The sequence below is a fragment of the Tamandua tetradactyla genome, chromosome 13 (assembly GCF_023851605.1).
Source record: "Tamandua tetradactyla isolate mTamTet1 chromosome 13, mTamTet1.pri, whole genome shotgun sequence".
Taxonomy (NCBI): Eukaryota; Metazoa; Chordata; class Mammalia; order Pilosa; family Myrmecophagidae; genus Tamandua; species Tamandua tetradactyla.
This window is the reverse complement of record NC_135339.1, coordinates 83,528,412-83,542,250: the sequence shown is the minus strand read 5'-3', so window position 1 is coordinate 83,542,250 and position 13,839 is coordinate 83,528,412. Positions and strand designations below refer to the sequence as shown.

The 13,839-nt window shown below is 38.4% G+C and overlaps 1 protein-coding gene across 1 annotated transcript in view; it reads right to left on the bottom strand.

Annotated features, from left to right (window-relative positions):
• Nucleotides 1-354: 354 nt before the first annotated feature.
• The window catches only part of WDR11 (WD repeat domain 11), a 102,556-nt gene continuing 89,071 nt past the window's right edge, over nucleotides 355-13,839 (bottom strand). The window contains exons 22-29 of the mRNA XM_077126226.1: nucleotides 13,713-13,778; nucleotides 12,820-12,982; nucleotides 11,803-11,898; nucleotides 4,676-4,841; nucleotides 4,054-4,151; nucleotides 3,461-3,606; nucleotides 2,565-2,644; nucleotides 355-1,349 (exon numbers count right to left, since the gene is read on the bottom strand). Coding sequence (XP_076982341.1) covers nucleotides 1,192-1,349; nucleotides 2,565-2,644; nucleotides 3,461-3,606; nucleotides 4,054-4,151; nucleotides 4,676-4,841; nucleotides 11,803-11,898; nucleotides 12,820-12,982; nucleotides 13,713-13,778 — 973 coding nt within the window. The 3' untranslated portion in view covers nucleotides 355-1,191. The remainder of the gene's footprint in view (nucleotides 1,350-2,564; nucleotides 2,645-3,460; nucleotides 3,607-4,053; nucleotides 4,152-4,675; nucleotides 4,842-11,802; nucleotides 11,899-12,819; nucleotides 12,983-13,712; nucleotides 13,779-13,839) is intronic.

The window sequence follows — 13,839 nt, the reverse complement described above, 5'->3', positions numbered from 1 at the left end:
GCAATGATTACTATTCACAACAAGACAGAGACTGAGTCTGTTCCAAGATCCACCTCTCATTCTGAACAGAACACATCATCTCTCTCGACAGTAAATTTATGGGCACAAAGCTGACACTACACTCTACTCACCTCTTTTAAGCACTTAAAATCAGGAACTGAACAAGTAGGAATCATTTTTCATAGTCAGCCTTTCTGAATATCAGCTTGCCTTTTCACAAGGAATCTATAAGAACACTGGGCTGTCCTGCTGTGAGCTGCATCTGTGGTCCCACACCCAGGTTTTTCTGGAGACAGCTGGAGCACTCCTCTGGAGGATGGCAGTTGGACATAACAGCATAGTGCACACAAGGGCCTGGGTGGAATTTCCTTTTATTTATGACTTTTCTAAGTTCTAGCCTTAAATTATCAGCAGTAATTTACAGCAGTCACATTGCCTATAGTTTAGTTTTTAGCAGAACACAGAAAAAAATTAAAGTACAAAGAGAGACTTCTAGCACAAGGTTACTGTAATGCATCATAGGAGGAGTTAAAATTCAAAATATCAAAGACCCCCCCCCATACTAGAATATAACATAAAGCTTAAAAATGCCTAGAGATCTATGACACTGAAATGGTAAAATTTAGCAACTGCCTAGTTAAGGTATTAACAGTGCTATGTTTTCAAGGTAAAAGAACAAAGAATGCATTGGTAAACCATCTTTACTCAAATATTTCTGCCCTGTTTTCATCTGGAATGATGTACATAATCACAGGCACAGCAAAAATTTAAGGATAGGTCTCACAAACTTTTTTTTACTATGAAATATTCAAACATCTTTAAATTTAGCCAATGAGAAAAGCAATTCAGCCTCTTGAATTTTAAGTTAAAAAAAAGTAAAGTATTTTCAGGGGCTCTTAAAGATCTCTCTTGAAAATGTATTAAATGTTACATACTTTAAAAACTTCGTTTTTATATTTTTCTCTGAGATAAATATATGATATATAACTTGCTCATAACAATATAAATGTTCATATACTATTGCACATAATGTCTTAGATATGTGGTCAACAGCTCACAAGGACCTTGCCTAAGAAGACGCAGGGATGGTGTCCTCATCAATGGAGACTGGAATTGTGACTACCGCCAGACCAACCTGGAAGTTCTTTCTGCCACTTCCAAGATCAGATTTTCCTGGCATATATTAACCTGTCATTCTTCAGTTGTTTCTTCCTTGGCACATTCAAGTTCATTCAGTAAGTCTTTGCCAGCTGCTCCAGCTTTTGAAGCAAAAAGAACTGCTCCCTGTTTAAAACCTAGGTTTTTCAAACTCCGGGCATAATCCGCATAAATAGCAAAGATGAGTTTCTGTAAACCACCATTAAGGAAAAGAAGGGCTGTAAACGATCCACACAGGCTCCTAAGGGAGTTGACTGCTCAGGAGGAACCGAGTATTCCTGGGAGGGCAGCACTGGATGAGTGCAAGCCCCCCTTACTGGGGCAGGGCAAGTCCTGGCTGGGGGAGGTGACATCTCTCTCTATCTGTAGCTCACCATGTCTTGCACCTGGTGAGCCCAAAGGTTCTCCTTCAAGGAGAAGATTCACACATGCCCCTAGGCTCTTCCACAACCTAAACTCAACTACAGACTGGAAAATGAAAGACTACAGAATAGAAGAGATACTTAAGAGCATACCCTTGCTCCATTTTAAAGTCTAAGAGGCTGGAGTTTGGGGGTAAATATAGCTTCAGCAAAAGTTCTATTTATAAGGGCCTGCCCCAAAGCAGGGGCTCCAAATATCTGGGTGTTGGATGGGTTTTTAGAGGCCTGTTCCTTTGTGTTTTGAGATTTGAAATGGCTGGTTTGACTCACTGCTATATAATCTTGGATAAGTTTAGGCTTTAGTTTAATTTTGCATAAAAAATGTAGATGAAGTCAAATATCTTGCATGTAGAAATGTGGCTACAATGTAATACTACAAGGAGAAAAAATAGCGCTATGCAAACACAAGGAACTGGGAGTTATATTCTCAAACCCATTTTTTTCAATGAAAAAACATGACCTAAGAGACTTCTAGAAGAAATGAAACATTGTCAGCAACAGGTGGACCATAGGGACTTGCCTCAATGATACAGTTCGTTGAGGTGCTGTATTTTGTTCCTAATCAGATTTCTCATTATGGATGACAGTCTTTCTTTGTTATTTATTCTAACATATGATATACACAAAATTTTAATCCACAAAGTGCATTCCTTTTACATTGTGTATTTTCAAGCATCGGCTCCCTATCCCTGTCCTAAATTGTTTCTTTTATCTTCATTTGAAGTTCTAACTAATATTATAAAATCTTGCCCCCTACCTTCATATTTCTTCCTGCCTCCCCTCCATCTTAGTCAGACCTAATACCAGTGGCCCAGCAACATTCTTCCAGATTCTTTCCCCTCTCATTTCTCCCCTAACCTGGCTTTGGTGGATACACATATTTCTTAATATAATATAGTTTCCGCCCAAGCAGCACAAATAAGAGGAATTCTAAAACCCATATCATTTTCTTCCTTGTCATTATCTACTCCTTGCAAAGGATATCTGTGTCTCCATTGACTTCAATTGTGCCATACTTCAGACAAGCTTCCACAAATAAGGCAGCTCTATCAAAATATCTCATGCTGGTAAACAGAACAAAATAAAAACTAGGTTTGTAATTCATGTCACTTGGGGGTAGAATCCAAATGGTTATTTTTCTGTATAAAGACTTACACACATTTTCCTTGGAAACCTGGGTACGATACAAGTTACTAGCACTTTTGTAGGCTACGGTTTATAGGGGAATAGAGTGGGAAATACTCTGTGCATCTTTTTCTCCCCAAGCACCAACCCTTATTTACTTAAAAAAGGTTTTACTTAAGTTTTTACTTAAAAAAAGTTTTTTACTTAAAAAAAGTGAGTTTAAACACCCAGAAATTACAGATATATGATGCATTCCCATGTACTAATGTCCAGATTTAATATTTAATATTGTGTCCTTTTCATCTCAACCTACTGCCCTTAGTTTCAGTAAAATATCCCATAATAAGCAATGGGTATTACTCTACAAGATTTTCAGAAAGGAGACACCTCCATCTTGCCCCTTTCTGACACTCTTTCTTCTATACTCTGTGGTTCTTCTCAGTTACTCTCAAGTCTGAACTGTTATCAATGTCATCAATTCTCTGAAGACTTTTTAAAATTCTTTTTAAAAATAAGTATCTATTAAGTTTAACTAATAAATTGGTAGGAAAATAGCACAGCTTCTAGGCCAAGTGAAGAATTAATAAATTTGGAGACTTCCACTTTCCTTTAGGCTTTTATATAATAAAACCTAAAATCTGTTTCTCCTTTTATCCCACATTTGGAGCACGACCAATCACCTGGAAGAGCCTCAAATAACTAAGAAGTGAGTAATCCCAAGCAATCCTGTGCAGCCCAGAGGGGGCAAAGTGTACCTGTGAAGCGTCTCAGCCACACTGGAAAAGCAGCCCAGAGAAAGAAGGACCAGAAGGGCCTTTGACTTCTGATTGACTTGCGGAGAACAAAGGTGGTCAACCCACCGCTTCAAAACATCAGCACACTCTTCAGAATTTAAACGGACCTGAGAAAAATGCCCTTATTAAAAACAAAAAACATCCTGTACTACGTGTAATGAAAAAAATAATTCAAACAAAGTGAGATCTGTTCCTATGATCCTGTGCATTTGTTAGCACACTGCCTTGAAGCTGCTGCTTCCCATGAGCAGCCGTGGTGACCACCCTGGGCCTGCAGGACATAGCGGCCTGGCAACACTCTGGACTGCAGTTTAGGCTCATACCATAGCAGGGAGAGGATGCAGCTGCTTTCATTTAATTTGCTAGCAAGGCAACTTCATTTCTTTCAATAAGAAGAAATGTAATTTATACTCAAAAACAATAGGAGGATAAAAATTGTAGGAAATTATCTGCAATGCAGCTATACAGGCCAAAAAACTCTTCCAACTCATGAATCAAAAATTCAAGACAGAACTTTCTAGCCCAAATGCTCAAGATACTTGGAAATTACCTACTTTTGCAAGCCAAGCTGCCCGATTCCACTCTCCATACGTCTGCAGGTAACGGCAGGCATCTGCAGCTTTGTCTATCAGGCAGAGCAACTGAACACCCTCTAGAAAACAAACAACAGCCCCAAGTGACACTGCAGCTACCCTTTGACAATCACCACTTAACTTCATCTAGTTTTGTGACTTCATTTCTACTGGAGCCATTATACTCTTAAATAAAATACTAAAATAAAAATTTTAGTATTTTATTTAAGAGTATAATGGCTCCAGTAGAAATGTTGTGCAGTGTTACAAGTAACCAGGGAAGAAGAAGTAAAGTCCGGAAAATAAATAGAAATACACACCTTTCTCACTGATTTTTATCGGTTTAGTTTGCCCAGGATTATCCATTTTATGTCTATTGTTCTGGAATAATTATTATGATTGTTTTTTATACTTTAGAAAAGATATTCTGGTTTGGACAAATAAATTAAAAGGTCAGCTTATAAACAGCTAGCAACAATTTTTCTATTTTTCTTCAGCATTTATTTTTTTTAAAGTATGTAACAATCACTTCAATCATTACCTTTCTGGAAACAGGTCTGACTTTCCAGAGTATTAACAAATATACCCACAAAATGTGCCTTACCTGCCAACTTGCCATTGGCAATCATATTCGTTGCTACTAGTTTGATGGTGCTCTGGGAAGGGCCTGAGGAGGTAACAGTCGTGACCAAACAGGCTTTCAGTGAATCACAGTAATAGTGCTGGTTATCTGCACTTGTTTCCAACAGCAACTGCACAGCTCGATCTGTCTAAAAAGAGAAACAATTTTTCCAATTATGAGAATATTTTCCTTCAATAAAACCTTGTTAATTCATAACTTGGAAAACTGAAGTTTGTAGCATAAAGGAAGATTCCTATTTTGAAAAAAATGCTCTTGAATGCTTTGTTTACACATACAAAAACTGAACAAAAGTACTGTGTGGCTTCTTTGAGACAAATAAAAAACCAACAGTCTGGTTTATATAGGGGCTCAAGTAACTGCTCATTTTAGCTATGGAACAAGTCAGTAAATTCAGACATAAAAACAAAACAAAACAAAACAAAACAAATTGCCAGGCTTCATCTGACATTGTAAAAGCCAAATACAAGCTGGTTAACCATATGCTTTTGCTTTTTTATAGATCTGCTGGCAATATTTTGAAAGAAGGCCTAAATTTACACTTAAATTTTCAGGGAAGGAAATACTTCAAGAAGAAAATACCAAGTTATCTAGATGTGGTGCTCTGAAGTACCAATCAACTAGCAACTCCACCAAAAATGAAAAGAGTTATAAAAATTGATGTACTTGGGCCGGAACTCCTCCCTCCCTCCTTCCTGGGCCGGCTGAGAGTCTTGGAGAGGCAAGTTTCCCAAGCCGCGGCGGCCGGCACCCCTCTTTTGCGGGCGGCTTCCTGGACCGGCTACAAGTCTCGGATCAGAGGGCTACCCAAGCCGCGGTGGCCAGCAACCGGCGCCCCTCCCCCGCGGGCGGCTTCCTGGTCCAGTGGCGAGTTCCCCAGGCCACGGCGGCCGGCGACTGGTGCCCCTCCCCTACAGGCGGCTTCCTGATCCGGTGGCGAGTTCCCTGGGCCGCGGCGGCCAGCGACCGGCACCCCTCCAGGGAGAGGAGGGAATTTCCGACAGTGGCAGGGACTGGGTCCAACCAAACACCAATAGTGGCATTAACAAAGGAGCCACACGGTCCCCTCAAGCCGCGGCGGCTGGCGCCCCCACCACACGCGGCCCCCCGGACCAACTGAGAGAATTGGATTGGAAATCCCCAGGCCGCGGAGAACGGTGACTGAGGGGATCCCTTCCAAACACGTGACTCCCGGGTCCGGCTGGGAACGGTGCACTCTCCCGGGCTGTGGCGGCTGGCGCCCTCCCGCCACGCTTGGTGCCCCGGGCCGACTAGGAAATTCGGACGGGCGCTCTCCCGGGCTGCGGTGGCCAGCGACCCTCCCCGCTTTCGGACCCCCGGGCCGGCTGGCATTCTTACAAGCCACTTCAGCTGGCGAACCTCCCACACGGCGAGAGTTTTCCAAAGTTAAAGGACCCACAGCACCTTTTACTGGGGGGACCCGCAGACAATCGTGTGCCACGAGCGCCACCTACTGGGCAGGATAAGAAAAACAGAACCCAGAGATTTCACAAAAAAATCTTTCAACCTGTTGGGTCCAACACCCAGGGAAATCGGACTAAATGCCCAGACGCCAGCAGAAGATAACGGATCACGCTCAGAAAATTGAAAATATGGCCCAGTCAAAGGAGCAAACCGATAGTTCAAATGAGATACAGGAGCTGAGACAACTAATGCTGAATATACGAACAGAAATGGAAAACCTCTTCAAAAACGAAATCGATAAATTGAGGGAGGACATGAAGAAGACATGGGCTGAACAAAAAGAAGAAATAGAAAAACTGAAAAAACAAATCACAGAACTTATGGAAGTGAAGGATAAAGTAGAAAAGATGGAAAAAACAATGGATACCCACAATGATAGATTTAAAGAGACAGAAAATAGAATTAGTGATTTGGAGGATGGAACATCTGAATTCCAAAAACAAACAGAAACTATCGGGAAAAGAACGGAAAAATTTGAACAGGGTATCAGGGAACTCAAGGACAATATGAACCGCACAAATATATGTGTTGTGGGTGTCCCAGAAGGAGAAGAGAAGGGAAAAGGAGGAGACAAACTAATGGAACAAATTATCACTGAAAATTTCCCAACTCTTATGAAAGACCTAAAATTAAAGATTCAAGAAGTGCAGCGCACCCCAAAGAGATTAGACCCAAATAGGCGTTCTCCAAGACACTTACTAGTTAGAATGTCAGAGGTCAAAGAGAAAGAGAGGATCTTGAAAGCAGCAAGAGAAAAACAATCCATCGCATACAAGGGAAACCCAATAAGACTATGTGTAGATTGCTCAGCAGAAACCACGGAAGCTAGAAGACAGTGGGACGTTATATTTAAATTACTAAAAGAGAAAAACTGCCAACCAAGACTCCTATATCCAGCAAAACTGTCCTTCAAAAATGAGGGAGAAATTAAAACATTCTCAGACAAAAAGTCACTGAGAGAATTTGTGACCAAGAGACCAGCTCTGCAAGAAATACTAAAGGGAGCACTAGAGTCAGATACGAAAAGACAGAAGAGAGAGGTATGGAGAAGAGTGTAGAAAGAAGGAAAATCAGATATGATATATATATAATACAAAAGGCAAAATGTTAGAGGAAAACATTATCCAAACTAATAACACTAAATGTTAATGGACTGAATTCCCCAATCAAAAGACACAGACTGGCAGAATGGATTAAAAAACAAGATCCTTCTATATGCTGTCTACAGGAAACACATCTTAGACCCAAAGATAAACATAGGTTGAAAGTGAAAGGTTGGGAAAAGATATTTCATGCAAATAACAACCAGAAAGAGGCAGGAGTGGCTACACTAATATCCAACAAATTAGACTTCAAATGTAAAGCAGTTAAAAGAGACAAAGAAGGACACTATATACTAATAAAAGGAACAATTAAACAAGAAGACATAACAATCATAAATATTTACGTACCGAACCAGAATGCCCCAAAATGCGTGCGGAATACACTGCAAACACTGAAAAGGGAAATAGACTCATATACCATAATAGTTGGAGACTTCAATTCACCACTCTCATCAATGGACAGAACATCTAGACAGAGGATCAATAAAGAAATAGAGAATCTGAATTTTACTGTAAATGAGCTAGACTTAACAGACAATTATAGGACATTACATCCCACAACAGCAGGACACACCTTTTTCTCAAGTGCTCATGGATCATTCTCAAAGATAGACCATATGCTGGGTCACAAAGCAAGTCTTAACAAATTTAAAAAGATTGAAATCATACACAACACTTTCTCGGATCATAAAGGAATGAAGTTGGAAATCAATAATAGGCCGAGAGCCAGAAAATTCACAAATACGTGGAGGCTCAACAACACACTCTTAAACAGCGAGTGGGTCAGAGAAGAAATTGCAAGAGAAATTAGTAAATACCTCGAGGCGAATGAAAATGAAAACACAACATATCAAAACTTATGGGACGCAGCAAAGGCAGTGCTAAGAGGGAAATTTATTGCCCTAAATGCCTATATCAGAAAAGAAGAAAAGGCAAAAATGCAGGAATTAACTGTCCACTTGGAAGAACTGGAGAAAGAACAGCAAACTAATCCCAAAGCAAGCAAAAGGCAAGAAATAACAAAGATTAGAGCAGAAATAAATGAAATTGAAAACACAAAAACAATAGAGAAAATCAATAAGACCAGAAGTTGGTTCTATGAGAAAATCAATAAGATTGATGGGCCCTTAGCAAGACTGACAAAAAGAAGAAGAGAGAGGATGCAAATAAATAAGATCAGAAATGGAAGAGGAGACATAACTACTGACCTCACAGAAATAAAGGAGGTAATAACAGGATACTATGAACAACTTTACGCTAATAAATACAACAATTTAGAGGAAATGGATGGGTTCCTGGAAAGACATGAACAACCAACTTTGACTCAAGAAGACATAGATGACCTCAACAAACCAATCACAAGTAAAAAAATTGAATTAGTCATTCAAAAACTTCCTAAAAAGAAAAGTCCAGGGCCAGACGGCTTCACATCTGAATTCTAACAAACATTCCAGAAAGAATTAGTACCTACTCTCCTCAAACTCTTCAACATAATCGAAGTGGAGGGAAAACTACCTAATTCATTCTATGAAGCCAACATCACCCTCATACCAAAACCAGGCAAAGATATCACAAAAAAAGAAAACTACAGGCGGGCCGCGGTGGCTCAGCGGGCAAAGTGCTTGCCTGCTATGCCGGAGGACCTCGGTTCGATTCCCGGCCCCAGCCCATGTAACAAAAACGGAGAAACAGAATACAATAAAACAAGAAAATGTTTAAAAATGTTTCCCTTTCTTCCTTCCTTCCTTCCTTCTATCCTTCCTTCCTTCTCTCTGTCTTTCCTTTAAAAAAAAAAAAAAAAAAGAAAACTACAGACCAATCTCTCTAATGAATATAGATGCAAAAATCCTCAATAAAATTCTAGCAAATCGTATCCAACAACACATTAAAAGAATTATACATCATGACCAAGTAGGATTCATCCCAGGTATGCAAGGATGGTTCAACATAAGAAAATCAATTAACGTAATACACCATATCAATAAATCAAAGCAGAAAAATCACATGATCATCTCAATTGATGCAGAGAAGGCATCTGACAAGATTCAACATCCTTTCCTGTTGAAAACACTTCAAAAGATAGGAATACAAGGGAACTTCCTTAAAATGATAGAGGGAATATATGAAAAACCCACAGCTAATATCATCCTCAATGGGGAAAAATTGAAAACTTTCCCCCTAAGATCAGGAACAAGACAAGGATGTCCATTATCACCACTATTATTCAACATCGTGTTGGAGGTTCTAGCCAGAGCAATTAGACAAGAAAAAGAAATACAAGGCATCAAAATTGGAAAGGAAGAAGTAAAACTATCACTGTTTGCAGACGATATGATACTATACGTCGAAAACCCAGAAAAATCCACAACAAAACTACTAGAGCTAATAAATGAGTACAGCAAAGTAGCAGGTTACAAGATCAACATTCAAAAATCTGTAGCATTTCTATACACTAGTAATGAAGAAGCTGAGGGGGAAATCAAGAAATGAATCCCATTTACAATTGCAACTAAAAGAATAAAATACCTAGGAATAAATTTAACTAAAGAGACAAAAAACCTATATAAAGAAATCTACAAAAAACTGTTAAAGGAAATCACAGAAGACCTAAATAGATGGAAGGGCATAACGTGTTCATGGACTGGAAGACTAAATATAGTTAAGATGTCAATCCTACCTAAATTGATTTACAGATTCAATGCAATACCAATCAAAATCCCAACAACACATTTTTCAGAAATAGAAAAACCAATAAGCAAATTTATCTGGAAGGGCAGGGTGCCCCGAATTGCTAAAAACATCTTGAGGATAAAAAACGAAGCTGGAGGTCTCGTGCTGCCTGACTTTAAGGCATATTATGAAGCCACAGTGGTCAAAACAGCATGGTATGGGCATAAAGATAGATATATCGACCAATGGAATCGAACAGAGTGCTCAGATATAGACCCTCTCATCTATGGACATTTGATCTTTGATAAGGCAGTCAAGCCAACTCATCTGGGACAGAACAGTCTCTTCAATAAATGGTGCCTAGAGAACTGGATATCCATATGCAAAAGAATGAAAGAGGACCCGTATCTTACACCCTATACAAAAGTTAACTCAAAATGGATCAAAGATCTAAACATTAGGTCTAAGACCATAAAACAGTTAGAGGAAAATGTAGGGAGATATCTTATGAAACTTACAATTGGAGGCGGTTTTATAGACCTTACACCTAAAGCAAGAGCACTGAAGAAGGAAATAAATAAATGGGAGCTCCTCAAAATTAAACACTTTTGTGCATCAAAGAATTCATCAAGAAAGTAGAAAGACAGCCTTCACAATGGGAGACAATATTTGGAAATGACATATCAGGTAAAGGTCTAGTATCCAGAATTTATAAAGAGATTGTTCAACTCAACAACAAAAAGACAGCCAACCCAATTACAAAATGGGAAAAAGACTTGAACAGACACCTATCAGAAGAGGAAATACAAATGGCCAAAAGGCACATGAAGAGATGCTCAATGTCCCTGGCCATTAGAGAAATGCAAATCAAAGCACAATGAGATATCATCTCACACCCACCAGAATGGCCATTATCAACAAAACACAAAATGACAAGTGCTGGAGAGGATGCGGAGAAAGAGGCACACTTATCCACTGTTGGTGGGAATGTCAAATGGTGCAACCACTGTGGAAGGCAGTTTGGCGGTTCCTCAAAAAGCTGAATATAGAATTGACATACGACCCAGCAATACCATTGCTGGGAATCTACTCAAAAGACTTAAGGGCAAAGACACAAACAGACATTTGCACAGCAATGTTTATAGCAGCGTTATTTACAATTGCAAAGAGATGGAAACAGCCAAAATGTCCATCAACAGACGAGTGGCTAAACAAACCGTGGCATATACATATGATGGAATATTATGCAACTTTAAGACAGGATAAACTTATGAAGCATGTAATAACATGGATGGACCTAGAGAACATTATGCTGAGTGAGTCTAGCCAAAAACTAAAAGACAAATACTGTATGGTCCCATTGATGCGAACCGACATTCGAGAATAAACTTGGAATATGCCATTGGTAACAGAGTCCAGCAGGAGTTAGAAACAGGGTAAGATAATGGGTAATTGGAGCTGAAGGGATACAGACTGTGCAACAGGACTAGATACAAAAACTCAAAAATGGACAGCATAATAATACCTAATGGTAAAGTAATCATGTTAAAACACTGAATGAAGCTGCATCTGAGGTATAGGTTTTTGTTTTTGTTTTTTTTTACTATTATTATTACTTTTATTTTTTTTTCTCTATATTAACATTCTATATCTTTTTCTGTTGTGTTGCTAGTTCTTCTAAACCGATGCAAATGTACTAAGAAATGATGATCATGCATCTATGTGATGATGTTAAGAATTACTGATTGCATATGTAGAATGGTATGACTTCTAAATGTTGGGTTAATTTCTTTTTTTCCGTTAATTAATAAAAAAAAAAAAAAATTGATGTACTTGACCCAAGAGAAGTAGCTGATCTGTACATTTCCTCGTATGATCATAAGTTGACCGCTTTACTTCCTGTAGATTAACTCTTTCCAACTGAAATTTCTAGAAAGGAAAAATGGAAAATGAAAGAAGATTGAGTTTAGATTACAAGAATTGTGAGTTACTAAAAAACTTTTGTTGTATTTAAGTTATTTTCATAAATACTACTTAGACTTTTCAATTTCTGTAGAGAAACAACTCTACAGAAATCCAACGATTTACTAAGAATTTCAAAAGAAAAAAGTGAAATATAATATTTCTATGTATGTTTACTTGATTATGGAAACTGGCACTCATGTAAAACTGAATGACTCCCCCACTGCATTCCAAGTATATTAAAGAACTCCATTGGAGGTTTAAACAATTATGAAACTACCTTTTAAAATTCAGAATAGTAAATTAAAATGAAATAAATGGAGTATTTGTTTATGAGCTTTTCAAGTCCTGAATCAGGCTTTTTCAGTGTTAATGAGCCAAAGAACTTCTCTCTTTTTTTATATATATTTTTATTGATAAAACATGCAAACACAAACGTTCTTAACATACAAACACTGAATACATGATATAAAATCAATGGCTCTCAATATCATCACATAATTGTGTATTCACACCATAATCATTTATTAGAATATTTATATCACCCCAGAAAAAGAAACAGAAAGAAAAAAGAAAAAAAACTCCTATATACCACACCCCTTACCCCTCCCTTTCATCAACCACCAGCATTTCCATCTATCTAATTTGTTTTAACCTCTGTTCCCCCTATTATTTACTTTTTATCCATATTTTCTACTCATCTGTCCACACCCTAGATAAAGGAGTATCAGATACAAGATTTTCACAATCATATATCACACTGTAAAAGCTATAAGCACTTAATTCTATTACATGGATTTTAACTTGGCTTGAAAGTTTCTGAATTTATGATAGTTATAAAGATAAAAGTGATAAAAACAGTAGCTTCAAAAGTTTTAATATATATACCTGAAAATAGGCATTTTCACAGAGTATATCATAGCAAATATCGAGTGGGTTGTTGAGTTTTTCCCGAGGAGCATCTTCTTTAGCAGACTTTTCCTGGGATAAGCTGTGTAGGTAGTGGGCAGCCACTGTCCAGAAGTGCAGCTCTGATTCATCACCGTAGAGCCTAAGAAGGGTGGGACCTATGACATGACTAAACTCACGCGGCAAACTTTGGCCTGGATAGAGGTTTCTGTGGTGGCCTGAAGTACTAGGAGCACAGTGTTACCACCTAAAAGACCATTTGGGACATTAGCTTTGGTGCTGGGTAGGATAAAAGGGACGAAGCTGTAAGTTCTCAAGCCCTGCTACTGGGTCTCAAACAAGACAAAGATCTGAATGCACGGCCCCTTTCTGCTCTGTGTTACGACTGGCACTGCAGTTTCAAAACCTGGGCAAATATTTGCCTGATTGCCACCAGCACATCTCTCAATTTGGACCATATCTTTACATTAGGGAGGAGTTTCTCTGGGGTGACTGACTATATAAGGTGTGGAAGTAATTTGCTGTTTATTCTCTGGAGACTGGGAAGTCTTTTCATAAGTGAAATAGGGCAGGTTCTTTCGTTTAAATATACCCCGTTTGTATCTGATACTTTACAACACATATTTTAAGAAACTGTCTGTTGGAGGGAGTCCTTTCAATAGAGATAGCCTTAAGGCCTAGAACTCTAGAATTTAATTAGTTTGTTTTCCTATTTGCATTACTATTCTCAAAATTAACTATCTATAAGTCAAATCTAAAGGATGAACTGATATAGTTTTCTAAAAGGCTTTGGCCTTAAAAGCTCTTATTAAGAGAAATTAGTCCATTTGAAATTCTCCATATCTTATAATAAAAACTTAAATCAATGTTACCTTGAAACAAGCAGGCATCTCTGTAAGAGAGTAAATTCTGGATCAAGCAAGAGTTTCTTTATGTCACTGCAGACAGGAATCCAAACAGTGGTAAGACAAAAGTTGTGAATCAAACAATAATGTAAGA